This window comes from Hydractinia symbiolongicarpus, chromosome 3 (genome assembly GCF_029227915.1).
Source record: "Hydractinia symbiolongicarpus strain clone_291-10 chromosome 3, HSymV2.1, whole genome shotgun sequence".
Classification (NCBI taxonomy): Eukaryota; Metazoa; Cnidaria; class Hydrozoa; order Anthoathecata; family Hydractiniidae; genus Hydractinia; species Hydractinia symbiolongicarpus.
The window spans coordinates 3620203-3638241 of record NC_079877.1 but is presented as its reverse complement, the minus strand read 5'-3'; the positions used below and the strand labels follow the sequence as shown (position 1 = coordinate 3638241).

General features: G+C 31.2%; 1 protein-coding gene across 4 annotated transcripts in view; it reads right to left on the bottom strand.

Annotated features, from left to right (window-relative positions):
• Window positions 1-18039, bottom strand: part of LOC130635513 (C2 domain-containing protein 5-like) — a 32550-nt gene that overhangs the window by 13120 nt on the left and 1391 nt on the right. For 2 of the 4 annotated variants that reach the window (XR_008982166.1, XM_057444861.1), the window contains exons 1-16: window positions 16152-17299; window positions 13221-13303; window positions 11006-11092; window positions 10093-10133; window positions 9213-9258; window positions 8633-8717; window positions 8429-8524; window positions 8054-8139; window positions 7757-7826; window positions 7236-7296; window positions 5797-5949; window positions 2766-2851; window positions 2241-2314; window positions 2004-2112; window positions 1198-1312; window positions 56-141 (exon numbers count right to left, since the gene is read on the bottom strand). Coding sequence is in view for 3 of the 4 variants with exons in the window: in XM_057444861.1 (XP_057300844.1) it covers window positions 56-141; window positions 1198-1312; window positions 2004-2112; window positions 2241-2314; window positions 2766-2851; window positions 5797-5949; window positions 7236-7296; window positions 7757-7826; window positions 8054-8139; window positions 8429-8524; window positions 8633-8717; window positions 9213-9258; window positions 10093-10133; window positions 11006-11092; window positions 13221-13303; window positions 16152-16158 (1285 nt within the window). In the remaining variant the exon portion in view is untranslated. Of the gene's footprint in view, window positions 1-55; window positions 142-1197; window positions 1313-2003; window positions 2113-2240; window positions 2315-2765; window positions 2852-5796; window positions 5950-7235; window positions 7297-7756; window positions 7827-8053; window positions 8140-8428; window positions 8525-8632; window positions 8718-9212; window positions 9259-10092; window positions 10134-11005; window positions 11093-13220; window positions 13304-16151; window positions 17300-18039 lie in introns of those variants that run through there. The other 2 variants (XM_057444859.1, XM_057444860.1) reach the window with 2 other exon arrangements.

The following is an 18039-nucleotide window of genomic DNA, read 5'->3' as shown; positions in this document are numbered from 1 at the left end:
AAAAAAATTAAGGCCCCATGTTAACAACAATGAGGCAAAAAAAGATTATTCTTACTTTCAGGGTAAACTTGGTCTTCCATGTTGGATTCCATCTGTAACACTGCCGCCGTACCACATGCAGATAAAACTATCAAATCGTCACTATGAAAATAATATCTTGCATGTAAAATTCATATAAAGCAAATGTACACAATACACTATTTTTCGTACTAGTATGTTTGCTAGACGTACGTATAACGTCTTACGCAATGTATATTCAACCTTGTGCAAAGACATATTGTAAGATCATGTTGTATACGACAAAATTAATCAAATATATGAAGGAAATTATTTTTTGTGATATTTCTTTGCTCTTGTATTGTACAATCACTAGTATGATAAAACACATACTGTGTATAGCATTTTATGCAAAAAAACATGCTAGCATTTATTTTATATGTTGTTGTGAAGAAGAACAACTCGCACATGTAAAAATGGGATACGATTTAGAAGTATTATTGGAAAACAAGAAAATATTTAGTAACTTCGATCCAAGTCAGAAGAAAAATCTAATTTAAGACAGTTAAGAGATGGTTGTCACTTTTTAATTGTAGTAAATTAGAATTTCTTGTTGTGAAAATTACTCTTGTGTTGTAGAGAAAGGTTATAAAGATAATTATAGACGGGTGTTGATAAACCAGGTGGCTTTTAAAACTAAGGTTTAAAATAGGGTAGTCAGCAATTAAAGACCTCCTTCAAACACCATGCATTTAATTTATTCTGACGTCTTTGTCAAAATGTTTGACTATTTCTTGTGTAACATTTATGCTTGTATTGATTATGATGTTTTGAAAACTTTAACAGAAAAATGCACATTTTATTTCCCGTTATTTGACAAATTTTACAGAATTAGGATGGGTTCTAAACGAAGTGAGAAGGTCGTTTCAACTTCTTTACATTATGGGGGTGTTTCTAAACTACCCCCCCCCCCCCCCCTAAACCCTAAGTCCCCCTACCATTAGATCACTAAGAATTGGGAGTTCTTAGAATTACCTACAAATCCTTGTGCTCTTGTGCCTTCATGTTGTTTGATTAACCAATAAAAATATGTTTAGTATGGTTAAAGGTTGGGATAAATTTGCTTATTAAGCTTCCCACATCTGTATTAATATTTGCCAATCAAATTTCTAATTTAAAATAGATATGTGCTTTTCTCACCATATAGTAGTATATTCTTTGTATCCTAAAACTGCATGGCAACCCATGGCCTTTGCATGAGATTTTATTTCATTTCGAATTTCTTTCCACCAACTGTCTCTTGTTTCTGGCTCATCTAAAACAAAACAAAACACTTAAAAAAGAGGTAGCAATAGAAAATGTTAGTTGAATTTAATTTGTTTTTATTATTAACAAAACTAAACAAAGTTGTAATATATAAAATTCTCGACTATTCAAGTGTCCTCCTAATTAGAAGGTAGAAGAAATTTTTTTTAAGCGGCTTATCCACTGAAGTTTACTCCCTCAAAATATGTTAAAATAAGCTATTTACGAAAGCTTTCTATATCTGTATATAAAAATTTCTTCTATATCTGTAACTGTTGCAAAAAATCTTTCTTTTGTTTTCAGTCTTACTGGTTAAGGTTTTGTTGATCGTTAGCAAAATCTTTAAATTGATTGCTGGCATTTTATGACAACTTAACACAATATTATATTCAGACCACCTCAAACAACTAATTAACACCTACGAAAGTTAATTCTCTCCAAAAATACGTGCGCTAAAGTTCCTCTTGTGAAAAATCCATCTAAAAGTATCTATTTAATAATAGCCGTTGCCTGTTTGTCTCTGCACAAAATACTACCGCATGCAAAATGTGGTTATTAAAGTACAGACAAACCCACGGATTTATTCACGGGTTTGTCTGTAAAAAATAATAGCTAAACCAAAAATAGTGGCAATATAAAAATGTTGGTAACTAAATTATAATTTCATTTTTCTAGTTTAAGATTTAGTGTGTCAAACCTACCTGGGTTATTAATCTTATCAAGTAATTTTACTGATCTTGATGAAACGATACCACCAAGATGAAGTACAAAGTCAGGCGGAGGGGTTGTGAATGTGAAGAAGGGATATTCCTAAGGTAGAAAATTGACACTTAACATTAGTTTATCTAATCTTCTCCAGTTTAAATTAAATTTGTCAATACGATAGTACGATGTGCTAATTTATCTTCATATAAAGTAGATTTAGAGATTTCTCTAACCTGTTCATCAACAACAGTTTTCAATCTTTGAAAATTAGCTTTGTTAGAATCTGGACTTTCACCAAGCAGTTTATCTATAAAATAATCAGCTGTATCAGATTTTTTAATCAAAACAAATTTCAACTTACAAATTTCAACTTAATAAATCTAAAATTAGATTTTGTTTCACTTATATCGCACTTCTGATTATCCTGAAATTCTCTGGTGGAATAAAACAAAAAGCCAACAACAGCTCAAACAGATGGATTTTTTTGTCATTATTTTATCTGTTGACTGTTTTTAACTAAAATATTAAAAAGTCATAAAACATAGAATTTCTGTAGCAAATGTAACAAAAACAATTTAAAATTAAAATGTGCCAAAAAGACTTAAATCAGCCATATAAAATATAATTTGAATGTGTAAGACAAATCATGGATTTTGTAGAACCTGTTTAATTAAAAAAAGGAATGGTACATTTTAATAATGCAGTACTAGTTTTTTTCAATTTCAGACATTCAACACAACATCTTTATCCCATTTTACCTTTTTGATCAAGATCTACTGATAGAGAAGTTCCATGCCTGCTACGTCCAACAATGTTTGGAATGATTTGAACATCAAAAAATTGCCTACAAAAAATGTAATAATAATTAACAGTGCAATTTAGAACTGTGCTTACCCTCTCATTTTGTTGTTTTTTGGAGCGTTAAAAAGAGAATTTAAGTTTAATGTTATTTCAATGTAGGAAAACAGATTACAACAAGAATTAAACGAAACATATATTACGATAATAACAATTTGATGTTCTTGTGTTTGTATAGGACAATGTAGACGTGAAGACCTGGCTTAATTCCTGAATGATAAATTAGTTATTTTAACAAACGCCTTAACTCCATTAGATTGAAGTCAAATGGCTTATTAACCGTTTAGCCGGTCTATACGGGAAAATATAGACCGAGGTCATGACGTCATGGACCGAACACAGTGAGGTCCATTCGAGTGACAGAGGTCTATATTTTCCCGTATAGACAGGCTAATAAGGTTAATAAGTCATTTATTACCCCACTGATTATTTCATAACCATTAATGAAAAAAAGGTTTTAGAGTCCAGGGGTCTTTAACAAAAACAAGGCTTAGGTGGAAACCATGTAACTTTCTTTATATTTCGAACGTACACAGACATTCGATCCACAACTCGTTCAAAAATAAACAATACAATACAACTTTTAAAAATAGAATATTTTCAAAACAGTTTTAAAATTCAATTCTTTGTCGTTTCGCTGGTGGAGTGTTCGTATTAAAATTAAATGTACAATTGTTAAAATTTCCTCCGGAAAAAAATGAAGAGAAGGTTGAAGACTGCGTGGAACTGGAAGTATTAAGAGCTGTCGATTGGTTATGTACGTCAAGTTGGTTATTATTTGAGCTCAAGATGTTTGACATTTTGTAACGGTGAGTGGTACTAGCTGATTTGTAATTTCTTAACGAATCAATATTTTTGTGACCACTGTGTTGGGCTACATTAACTTTCTTGTTTTGTTTTTGTTTTGATGTCGGTTAATACGGCGTCATATAGACTGGTCACGTGAAAAAAAAAACCAATCAAATTTTCCGAGAACGTTCGAATAAACGTAAACATTCGAAAATACTCAACAGTGGGGTAATAAATCTTTTTATTAAATTTATCAAACCAGTCACATCTCTATAATACGCCAGTTCCGTGTGTCTGTGACAGGCAAAGTGGATGTGTTCATTTTTCTTTGATGTTACCGAAAAATACATGTCTATTACGTCAAATTTTCTGACGTTACAGCGCGACGTCAATATTAAAATAATGAAGCCATTACAGTGCATCTAAAACTTTGAGGGCAAATAACTTGGAAACGAGGTGGTGACGTCAATGATTTTTCACCGCGTGGGTAACTAGGGACCACCTAGGACCAATTTGGGTAATTTTCCCAAACCTGGGTCCCCGAATCCGTTTCGGAATGGACGGGTTAATTACGTCATCAAAAATCTTCAAACCCTAATATCTCTGCAACCGTTTACCAAAAGTACATGATCCTATACATTTTCTTAATCAGTGCTTCAAGATCTATTCGATGAAGGCAACAGGTATACGAATTTCTTAAAAAAAATTTTGGGTTTTGACGGTTCATTGCTGACGTCAGCAAAATTTTTAAAACCTTATATCTCCTTAGGCGTTTGTCGAAAACATATAATCCTATACATTATTTTGATAAGCATATTAACCTCTACACATTACAGGCAACGAATAAACTAAACTTCGCTAATTTTTTTTGTACCTGCACTGCTGACGTCAGCAAAAAATCAAAAAAACCTATTTTCCATTGTCCCTCTGCCTAAGTGGATTACTCCACGGGCTTATCGACTAGTCTCTATAATAATACGCTAGGTGTGTCTGTCTGTGTGTCTGTGACAGGCAAAGTGGATGTCTTCATTTTCCTTTGATGTTGCCGAAAAATGCATGTCTAATATGTTAAATTTTCTGACGTTACGACGCGACGAAAATAACACTACTTTAACGTCAATATCCTATATTAAATTAATGAAGCCATTACAGTGCACCTAAAACTTTGAGGCCAAATAACTTGAAAACGAGGTGGTGACGTCAATGATTTTTCACCGCGTGGGTAACTAGGGACCAACTAGGACCAATTTTGGTAATTTTCCCAAACCTGGGTCCCCGAATCCGTTTCGGAATGGACGGGTTGATGACGTCATCAAAAAACCTACAAACCCCAATATCTCTGAAACCGTTTGTCAAAAGTTCATGTTCCTATACATTTTCTTGATCAGCATTTCAAGATCTATACGATGAAGGCAACAGGTATACAAATTTATAAAAAAAAAATTCGGTCTTGATGGGGCCATTGCTGACGTAAGCAAAAATTTTAAACCCTTCCTTATATCTCATTAACCGCTCATATCAAAAGTACATGATCATATACATTTTCTTGATCAGCTCTTTAATCTCTACACAATAGATGCAACGTGAAAACAAAATTCTAAATTTTTAATGGATAGGTTGCTGACGTCATCAAAATTTTTATCCTGCCTCAGTGGATTTTTCCACGGGCCTTTTCGACTAGTTATAGTTATAATTTTCAGGGCAAATAACTTGGAAACAGTTGGAAATAACTGACGTCTTCTTTCATCAGAGTACCTAGGAACCATCAAAGATGACTTCATTAAAAATCTTTAAGCCTCAATACCCCATTAAATATTTATCAAAAACACAATGCTATGTTTTATTTTGATCAGGACAATAAAGAAAAGACTAATATATGAATAGGCTCATGATGTATCAAAAATCCTTTAACTCCATCAAAACATATGATCCTTTTAATTATTTTGGTCTACGTTTGAAGCTTTATTCAAGGGATGGAGCAGTTGTTAACAAATTTTAGTGGTTAACAAATTTCCGAGAGAAGATTTTACCTGACGACAGGTCATTCATATCCTCATATTGATTGCCTGCCTATTAAAGTGATTTTACATAAGCAATTTCAATAGTCTTTCATAATAGATCATGAGAGAATTTTCAACAAACCTGCCATGCTCATGATGTATGTCTGGAGATGGTTGCATTGCTACTGGTGGGTGAAGAGGGTTTAAGTCATTCTCTTGTACTATCGTTACAGAAGTTCCAATTGCTCGAATAACAATACCAGTTTCTCCTTCAAGATCAAAGTTCTGTTGATACCTGAAAACATGTAACAAGTTAATAGAGCACATACACTTTCAGTATTGGTTAACAAGAGAGAATAAAGCACTCTGGTTGAAGAATTAGTGCTGAAAATGTTTTTTTTTAATTTATTTAAATTAGCACCAAATGTGTTCCAAACCATTTTTGATCCTACAATAAAGCTTTCCTTTTACATTTCAACCTAACTGACTCTACAAAAATCCCGAACCTTTTAAATCTTCTTGATAAATTTTTTAAAAAGTGGGGGATAAAAATTCTAAAAAATAGTGGACTAAAGAACTGCTCATCACTTTATATTTTTTTCTTTGATCGATATTCACAGATTCTTATACTTCAAAGGTAATCACACAATAACACAAGCATTTCGATTCCTATTGTTTGACAAGGTGCTCTGTACTCAGCATTAACAAGAAAGACGTTGCAATAATAATCATGGTGAGCACATTCCATTGTACAATAATGAAGTTTTTAAGGTGAAAACTCATTCAACAACATCAACCGTTGCACGTATACAATCCAGTGATTTGATTTCTGCAGAAAAATTTATGGGTCGTAGGGGAAAGGTTTGGCATCAGGTTAAGATGCAGCATCAAACAGTATGCAGTCTTGATAATATCAGGTAATGATGCTAAGATATGCACAGTGGTAGAGTGTTCATTATGATGTTGACATGTTGAAAACACTTCTTGTTGCATTTTATAGTGAATCATAGGATATGCCTTGAGTTAATATTTAATATAAAAAAGACCTCTGAAATATTTTCATTAGTACAACCTACAAAATTATGGAAAATATTATTTCGGTTTGTCTGTTCAATGTTCATATATTATTGTGGAAAGTTTATTATTTCTTGAACATGATATTTTAATTGGCGACATATCAGGAGATCCTTCTCCCATAATCAGGCAAAGTAAAATGATGTTAAACATCTATTTATATAAGTGCAGAGGATCGAAATTCATAAAAATTAACCAATTAGGAACAAGCTGTTAATTACACTTAATTACAGTAATTAACCTTTTTGGACCTAGATGGAGATAACAACTTCTATGTAGGGCAAAATCTTAGAAAGTTAATACAAGGTGCTGTTTATGTGTTTGTCACGTTCTGCACTGTTGATGGCTTCTTTTTTCTTCCTAGCCGTCGTTCTAGATTCTCTGTCAATAATTTTCTTCTCATCCCAAGTAAACAGATGACTTCTGCTCCAGCTGTAGTCCGCAATTTCGTTTTTCTTCACAGTCTTAACTTTCATTAGCAACAAACAAAATCAGAATAGTACCAACCCTATAACAGCATTGCCACCTAACTCCAGCACTTGCAACCCAATTTTTCTTTTCACTTCACCTAGTAAAGAATTGCTTTTGATTTAAGTTAATCTTCCAACACTACATGCAAAAAGGTAAAACCTTGCGGCTGCACAAAAAAAGTTGGCATCAGCAAATTAAATTTTTCAAGGTAAATGTAACTGAATACATGATGTGTGAGAAAATAATTGTAAGGTTAATATGTTCTATTGTAAACCAATGACATTTAACCAAGACAATACGCCTTATGTTTTATATTTTATACTCTATAGCAACAGAAAAATAAAAACAAGTCAGTGTATGCACAAACGTTAGTATTAAGTTGTTGTTATATGGGTTACCAAACAATCAAAAAAATTTAGGTTTTTTTTTGTTGTTCTATTTATTAAAAAAGACTTGCAGTTTAACATGACTTCTTGCATTTGATTTTACATGCTTCTTATTTTATCTTTATACCACACAAGATGAGCTTCTGCTATGTTACATAGCTCAAGAATTACCTGCAAGTTTTGTAAACAATCTTTGTCTTGCCTCATTGGATGCTCTTGGTGTACGTATTTTATCAATCCACTGAAAATAAAACTAGTTGTTAGCCTATAGAGAAACCCATGGAAATTTACTCCTTGTGTCCCTATTAGTATTTTGTGCAATTGTTCTCGTCTGTTAGCATGATGTAATAAATTACTCTTGCTTAGCCAGGGTCCTGAATTAAAGCTACAACACAACCATTTTGCACAGACACAAGCAACAGAAGAGGTTAATAAGGCAAATAATTATGATACAGAAGAAAGTTTCACCTGGTACTCAGGATCATCATCAACTAAGAGCTCATCTACAAGACCATGAATACACGAAGTTGTATAACCAGATGGTACACCAGATGCTATCAAAAATTAAGCAACATAAACATTATAATAAAAATCTATTAGAATACAAACTTTTGAATCTTAAGCTAACTTTGTAGTCCAGGCTATGCTACAATATGTTTTTTTGAATACCCAACACAATAGAAATGTTTTTCAAAACTCTTTGTTACTCTTTTCCCAGCAAAACCATAATGTAAAAACTTTTTTTCTCTCAATTGCTCAGAAAAAAAACACAGTTGTTGTTTTCTACCATTCGACAATTTTTAAAAGAGACAGTAACAAGATCTTTGTACTTTTTTTACTTACAGGAAAAAAACTGGATACCACATGATGTTTGACGATATTTGTTAGTGTCAGAAAAGAATTGCACTCTAACTTTGATCTTGATGTAACCACGAATTCCTGTTAAGAGAACATCTCTGTATGATTTGCTTCCCCAATCAAGTAGATTTTTGCACAGACCATACATTTAAACAAAATATTATCATTCAAAGAAAAACAACCACATACCGTGAAGAGTGTCATAGATTGGGAAGAATCCACCCAATTCATTAGTACCATCTTTAGTAGTAAGAAGGTCCAAATTAATGTTTACCTGGAATATTGATGTTTATGAAAAGGAATTAAAAAATGGATAAACTTGCTTGGCATGAATATTTCCAATTTTTTTCAGGGCATATATTTCTTTTATTTGAATGTTAATAAGCAGGTTATACGATTGCTAAAGAGGTTTTTAGTTAAAGATATTTACTTATCATCCATAAACAAACTAGAAAATTCTACACACCTGAATTCCATTTTATTTACATTACAGAAAAAAGAAAATGATTAATAGAGGGCATTTTTTTGTCAAACCTGTAGGTAGATTTTAATGTATCTACATTGAAAAAAATTATTGCTTTTCATCTCTTGGTGAGGATTTTATCAATGATCTAGTTAGTCAAACAATGTATCGTTTTAGAAACTCCCTTCCAAAAAGGGTTACTACGATACTAAACAAACCAATTCAATAAAAAATAACAGTTTTGTTACTGCAAACATGTTATTTAAGTTTGTTTCTTTTTAATCATCAAACAATGTCACATACTACCTTTCCTATGGCATCATGTGAAGAATAAACATCATAGTCTAAAACTCTAAAAATAAAACACACATAATTATTCTCAAACGTTAAAAATAAAGAAAACTTATTAGAATTTTCAGGACGATGAAAATTTAATACAGGCATTGATTTAAAGTTGCAAAATCTTTTTTAAACAGAATTTTTACATTATTATAAAATACAGCCATGTATTATTCTTAATAAGGAAACAAGTATATATATTCATATAAAAAATATATTAATTTTAAAGTACTAGTCTCAATAATGGTCACTCTTTTACTTGGAGCATTATTACAAAAGCTCCAAATAATATAATAAAACGAAAGATGAAAAAAATTTAAGCCTTCTATAAACGATCAATTGGATATTAAATTTATGAACCTTTTTAGAAATAGTATAACATAAATTCCCGCAATTGTTCTGAGCTGTATATCATGTATAAGATAGATGTTTTGAAAGATGCCTGAACATGTACTAGAAGTACGAAAATCTTCGCAACAATAATATTTTATGAAATTATATACTTGTTTCCTTATTAAGAAAAATACTTACATTTTTTTATAAAAATCATTAAGATTATTCAAGCACTATGTAAGATATAGAAACCCTTATATTTCCACCAAAATTAGCCTTTTGAATTAGCCATTTGTGCCTACTGCGTAAGTTTTTTCTTAACTGCAACCCATGGATCAAAGTCTCACAAAGTTTTTAGTAGTCACTCTGAATGTTTCATATTATTTTAAGCCATTAAGCCATATTTACATTGTTTACAGCACCAAAAAAATTTTGAATAATTTAAGAATAAACAGATTTTTTTAACTTTTTTTCTAATTTATAATGCAAGTTTTCAAAAAACGTAGAAACATACTTTAGTTGTAAATATTCTTCTTGTATCTCTTCATCATCCACCTAGATGCAATTATAAAATATATTTTACACATTGTAAAAGGTTAAAAATTGGTTAACACAATATATCTTAAATGGCTGTTTTAAATTGTAATTTCTGGTCCTAAAAAGTGCTTATTTATATTGTGTATAAGTTTAAAGTTTTCTAATGACACTATTAACTCATTTATTTCAAGATGAATGATTTCACCTAACATGAGAAGATCGGATCACTCATTCAGGACACAACATCAGTTTCATTTCCATCAGTTTTCAAGCTGTTTCCACGGAAAGCTATCAGTACAATGCAATGGCTTTAACGACCTAATTAAGCTATTCATGAACGTATTGTTATTGCATATTATTTTACAGTTATTATTAAGTATTATAATAGTTTTCTCTGGTAAAAAAGAAAACCATTTTCTGTTTTTATTTAAATTTAGGGGATAGCTTAAACATAAAAACTTGCATTCCGCAAACTAAAAATTACGTTAAAATTAAAAGACTATAATGAGAAAGTTAGAAGGCTAGAAATACTTCGCTATAAAATGTGTGAGGGCATAAATGACATTAGTGAGTTTTCTAAAGTGGTTTTGCTAAAGTGTTTTTTAAAAGTCCGCAATGTTCTAATATGCACGCAAATTGAACTTTCTATAACACAACATCACAAAACGGAGGCAAGCGAAAAATAGCACACTTAATTTAATTCAGGTGTGTGCACTTTATTCCTGACCAGGTCTGCAAAAACATAATAACACACAGTGCATTAGTCTATGTATGAACAACACAAAATCACATAAAAAAAGGTTTAAATCACTGCTAAAGCAAGTGATTTGTTTAAAGTATGAGCTAAAGCACCATCTTCTCCCTCTCTCTTTTAATAAATAGCCACATACTTCAAACTTAAACCATTCAGAATCCCATAGCGGATTTAATGATTTCCTGTAAACATCAGTTTTATATGTTAAACTGCCAAGACGTATCTAAAAAAATAATTTATGCAATCAAAATAAATTAAACATTATAATGTTCTGCAATATTCTGATTTCGTACCAATACACTATTACTACTAAATTCTATATTTTCTTATTATTATTCTAGCCGATAAGCATAATTTTTTAAGTGAAATCAGAGAAAACCTATCAATGTAAAAAACCTTTTTTAGAAAAATTTTTTATCAGTTCTCTTCATTGTGTAGAGTTAGAAATGCAGATCAAAATAAAGTAAACGGCCACATTCTTTTAACAAACCATTAAAGAGGAGATATCAGGGTTTAAGAATTTTGCTGACGTCAGCAAAAACTGAAAAATGCACATACAAATTTTTTAAAAAAATGCTGACCAAGAAAATGTATAGGGTCATGCAGTGTTGATGGTCGGTTAAAGAGATGTTGGGATTGTGGGTTTCCAAAACAGGTTGATTGACTTGGACATAATGTTTTTGGCTACACCAAAAAAATGAACACATCTACTATCCCAGGCACAGACAGACAGACAGTCTTTGTATTATTATAATAAATTAATGATACTATTATGCAGGATATTTTATACTACAAATCACTTTATAGCCGGTCTCTAAAACAGCCTTTTCTTTTTCACAGCACACTGCAAATCTTGAGGTGAATGCAGAGGTGTTTAAAAAAAACAAGTTGACATCAGCGAAATTTTGCAAAGGCAAATTTTTTCTTCGTTATGAAATATTTTTCCAAAATTTATAGAATCCTTTATTTGCCTTGAATGTATCATAAATATATACTGATTATATCAGCAATAGAGAGTATTCTTTAAGGTGGCAGTAACCCCTTTAGACTATATATCCATATTTTTTCTGTTAAACACACACTTGTCACGATTTTATGGCTATACCTTTACCAAAAATATTCAGCCTCGATAATTCTTCTTTAAAATAAAATTCATGAATAATTAATTACTTCTGCCAAATATAGTTTAAGTCTACGTGCTTGCGAAATTGTACAGAAAGAGATGACGTAGTTATTAAAGAGAAACTTTAATAACAACAAAGATGGCGCATTGTGTAAAAATTTAAGACAATCATCATTATGCTACACTGCACAAGCTTCAGCTTTTGATGGCATTTTCGTTTTACTTTAACATTTTCAGACATGCTTGGTGAATCATGCAGACATGCTTGGTGAATCATGCAGACATCATACGGTGTGCAAAATTCTTTTATTCGGAATATTTTTCTTTTAATAGCGTTCAATGCACCAGGGGATGCTAACAAAGAATCTTTTTAAAAAAACAAAAGGTTATTGTTAAAAAAATAAGAATGAACAAAAAAAATCCGCACACCGTTTTAAAAGGATTAACCCAAGGTTCATTTAAAAACAGAAGCTGATGAAAAATAATGAGATTGCAAAAAGTTGGAGCTCGTAGAAGCCGATTTTTTTCTTGCTTATGATACATTTTTAAATAGAAGTTTCTGCTGACTCAGCAATTTTAGTGTTAAATTAAAATCTTTTTATTATGTATTAAAGCCTATATTTTCAGGAAATAGTAAAAAAAAATGGTATAAATAAAACACTGAGTAAATAATTAAGCCATTTGGACAGCTAAAAAAGAGTTACTGCCACCTTAAATGCAAAAATATATAAGATCATAAAGTGGTTGCTGAGTATTTTGCTTATTTACCATAAATAGAATTAGAGTAGTTTAAGTGTGAACAAACTAGCCTGAATTTAAAAGGTAATTTTCCAACGTCAAACACCGAAATAAAAGTTCATGTCGCCGTTTTTGCAGATGTGTGATTGTGGATTGCCAAGGCGAATCATAAAAACGAAAATTTATGTCAACATTTTTATTCTGATGTGAAATGGGTAAAAAATTGCTGACGCAAAAAAAAATTTAATTAGAAAGGCTGCTGATATTAATCTTGCTAATGGTTAAAACCATGAAATGTTTTTTTGGCTTGTCTCATATCTTAATTATAAAAAGGCACTAGCATCATTCCAAATTTATTTCCAAAGATATTTTAAAATTTTGCGTAAGGCATTCTCAATAATCACAAACAAGCAATCATAAATCTTTACATGTTTTTTCTTCCTTCAACAATTTTGCAAAGAACTCTCTTCTTATAGTACTATAATCTTACCTCAACAAAGGCATCAGTTAAATCACTTGCCCTGTCCATTATTGGTAGTTCCTTTGCTTCGATCACTTTAACTTTCACAATTGCTAAAATATTATATTATATATTTTACAGGTGTTATCTAGCCATTATTTTGTCAATTTAAATTCCCTCACTAAAATACTAGTTGACTTCCCAACCAAGCATCTATCTTTTCGAATGATTTTGTTATCAGTGGAAAAATCTGATAATCAATGCAATTAATTTTTTTATTACATCAAAATGCTTTTTGTTCCGTTTAAAAATAGAATTACTACCTAAGAAAGTTATTGTATCATATTTATTTCTCCTGATCCTGAAGATCCTCTACATTTGCATAAAAGGACTTAAAAAATGGTAGCTGATTAGTTAAAAAACTAAAAAGTGAAATTTTTCGTTAAGAATTAATATAGGGAGAGCTGTTTCTGGGCATCAGAAACCATAAAATTTTATTAAGAAATAACTCTCACAATTGCTAAAGTATTATAATGTTGTTAAATTATATGCTAAGGTCACCTGTATTTAAGGGTTTTTATTGTCAAGTACCACACTGCACTGACTTTTACTCAAATAAAATTTCTTTGTAGTAATAAACAATGTTGACAGGTAAAGTTATTTAAGCTTGTTAGTTTTATATTTAATGACTAATTTGTAATGCTATTCAAAAGATAAACAAAGATGTATCTGGCAACTGAACGGACATGTCTTATTATGCCCCAATGACAGCATCTTTTCTGCTTCATAGGTCACCATTTTTTTAATTTTATTCTAGCGAAGCAACTTCAAAAATCTTTTATTTCGTTTGCAAGTTAAAACTTGTTGTTACAATGAGGACAAAGATGTGGCTATCAAATCAAAAATCTTTAATCAAGATGAATAAAACATGCATTAACACTTCTATAAATAAGAGAACTATGGGTTACAGGTAAGAATCTCAATTTATTTGCAAGTTATCCACTGCATCCAATGTTTTTGTTTACACAATGAAATTAAATACAAATGGCCAATAGCATTTATTACATTTAGAATCTTGAAAATAAAATATGATAACCATTTTGAGAATCTAACTTGTCTAGCTTCAGACAGATGGTAAGACAAGGGGTTTCATATGAAACATCTAGTGATTTTTTTTAGAGCAATAAAACAATAATCAATGAAAATTCAATTACAAATTGCATAGTGCATAAAAACTAAGATACTTTTAATAGCCTAGGATAGATTACCAGGAATAATAATAATAATTAATAATAAAAATTGTGGTAAATTGTGGTAAATTGTGGTAAATTGAAATCCAGAATATGGCATAAAATTTTAAGAGATATCTTGTGAATATAAACAATACGGTAATGTATATAATGCAGGAACAATTATTTCTTTCCATGCATATAAAATTAAGCATGAATTAAGTTAATTAATTATCTGTTTTTTTATTTAATCAAATTCCTGGTTTCCACAAACGTATTAATTTACTATATAAAAACTGTTTTTACCCTATTTTCTGGTATATAACCCGCGGGTTATATACGTTGATTTTTGCGAATTCCACCGTTGGTGCGGGTTATATTGTGGTGCGGGTTATATGATAAGTTCTATATTTTCTGTCATTCATTGTGAAATTTAAAGTTTATACACTCAATGAAGAAAATAGTATGCACAATGCGTACATTAATATAACTGCATGCGCGATCCTATATCTACGTAATTTTACTTCAACTACGTGATTTAATATTTTTTACACAGTTAAATTGCTTTCTTTAACTTTCTATTGCTTGCCATTGCTAATATTACAAGCTCTCTCTGAAACACAATTCTGGAGATCATTTTTCCTTTGTGTTGGACTTAATTCTAATCTATTTATATCTTTGCAATCACATTGAGCACATTGAAATGATTTGCTTCTGGTAATAGAACAATATAGCAGGTATCATTTTTAGGTTTAATTGACAGGTATTTCACAACCTAGTGCCCAGGACTTAATTATTAATTCCTGTTAAAAATATTGAAAAATGTTAAAATTAAAGTATAGGTAATAATTTTCTTTTTTTATCTTCGCTTCCTTTGAGCAAAAGGCGGCCACTAATAAATATAAAATACAATTAATAAGACACACGCAACTATCTCCTCCTCATTGACGCCATTTATTTTATTATGCACACTGTAATTGCTGAGATATAAATAGATGACAAAATTCTATAAACATTAGAAAAGTACGTTCTGTACATTGCTGTTACAAACAATCCGTGATAATTATTATGTTGTTTATTTTTATGCCAAAAAACTTAAATATACATAAAAAACAGAGAATTTACTTTAGGTTCATAACCTGATGGAATAGTTTTTTATTTGTTTGTTTGTTTAATCACAGGGAGCAAGAGTTATTATTGGCTGAAACTAATGTCTCTAAATAAAAAGAAAACAGCATTGTCTGATTTAGTACTGTCGGCATTAGCAGAAGATCGACTTGTCAAATTAATTTTAATTCATTATTATTTCAGCAATCGGAGACAAAGAGATTCGCTAGTTCAGACACTCGGTTCTTGTGTTTGGGGTTCACAAGTTTTAACGTCCCCAACTTGTCTCCAGCATGAAAAAACAGAACACAGGCACATGTTTGTAAAATGATTAGGGTAAGTAAAAATATGCTGAATTTTTTTCTAACATAATGCGGGTTATGCAAAGGTGCGGGTTAGTAAAACACATTGATTGAAATTTTATGCAGGTTATACGAAGGTGCAGGCTATCTGACAGAATCTAGTTTATAACTTCCTAAAAAAGCTGAGCTGCGGGTTATACCATGTGCGGGTTATATACCGGAAAATACGGTACATTGCTTCTCAATGCCAAATATACAACCTATCAAGGATAATTTTTCTATTTTAAACAAAAATATTTTAATTTTACTAATAAAAACTATACCTGGCATGTTTGATGACTAAAAGGATGGAAATCAATGGACTACAAGGTGTTCTAAAAACAAAAAATTGCTTCAAATAAATAATAGACTAAATTACCACTTACCGAAAGAAATGTTTATTTTCCTCCTTGGATGCAGAAATTACAAAGATTAACATCATTATCATTATTTGCAGTACAGGATTTCATAGAAAGGGAAGCTTCCAACAATGAGAAAACAAGTAAACTAATATGGCTACTTTCTGTAACACAAACATATAATCCTTGTCGTCTATGACCAATATTGAAGATGCTAAATTTGCATTACTTTTCCATATTAACACTAACAAAAATTTATATTTTTCCTATTGAAAGTAAAATACTGTTAGATTTCCGATGCTAAATGCAAATCAGAATTTCGTTTTTACTGCCTGATATCTACAGGCTAGCCCAAGCTTGTCATATCTCACACACATAACTGTACAATCGCTCTAATTTCAATAGAATTGACTCGTTTTGTTCACTCCTGTGCAAACTTGCATGCAGATACTGTGGTGTGATATGTAGATCTGCAAGGTCAGTTCCTGAAATTTGTATGATGACTAAATACATACTAAACTTCATCACTTAGAATATGGACATCTGTTGTGTAGGTAGATAACCAGGCATGGCTCTCACGGCCATAGAATAGCATGCTATGCTCAAAAGTCCATGATAAAGGTGATGCCTTGTCAAATTATTGGGGACTTGTGGATGGAAAAATCTGGCAAGTATGGCATTATACAGATCCATCCTTCGTGAATTAAGATTTTAAGTGCTATGTTTCATGCACACTGCATAAATGAATATGCACATTCATTCACAATAATTTTCATGCACTAAATCACTTACTGTAACTCTTGAAGGTCATTCACGCTTACCATTTAGGCTACATGGCTATTTTCTTAATATTTATGTATTTCTTTTATCGTTGGCACATTTTTTTTATTTTAAAATAAATTGTATTGATGTACATGTTATTTCATGTATGCTACTAGATTGCTACATGCACATAGCATACACACTCACGATGTACGTAATTAACAGAGGCCTGCAGGAGTAGAAAATTACGTTACCAACTCGTCGGAAAACAGAAAAAAATTTATGGGGGGGGGGGTCATTTCAAAAATTAAAACAACATACTTTTTCGTTGCAGTAAAGCACCAATACTCTTTATTAGAACTCTATGAGAACTTACTAAGTCAGAAAAGCACAGAAATTAATTCAACATTACTTCAACTATCAACAAGAATTGTGCGGGCTAAACTTGACTTTCCCAGTGACAGGAGTGTCCATTAATGGTTTATTAACATTACAACATCAAGCCTAAACTGCATAAGTTGTTAACAGTTGGTTGGTGTTGAGTTCTCCAAAAATACCATTTGATACCATTTTTTCTGCAATACTTGGAAGGGCTTGTGCATTTTTGCGTCTGAGTCAATGAAATTGAAAGTGCTGTTTCACATTTCAGAAAAAGTTTAGGTAAGTTCAGTAAAAAATTGGGTAAGATCTGAAGTTATAAAAGAAAAAATGAGAACATTATTGAAAACTTATCTGGTCTCACCTCATAGGCACCCTTGTGTAGACAGGTTCGGCATTATATTTCAAATAATAATTTTTTGTTTGAAATGTTATTAAACCCATATGGATGTGCAGCATTGTTTACCTATACTAAGCGCTCCCCCTGGATTGAAATTCACTTTTTAAGTTTTGCGAGAAACATTTTGAGAAATTCACTACGATGTGCACAACATATAAACTGTATTTTTGAAGAAAAGTTATTATTTGAATAATATTTTACACTGAAACATCTTACTGTTGTGTGTGCTTCACATAATTTATGATATACTGCATACTTGTACTAAAGCGCTCC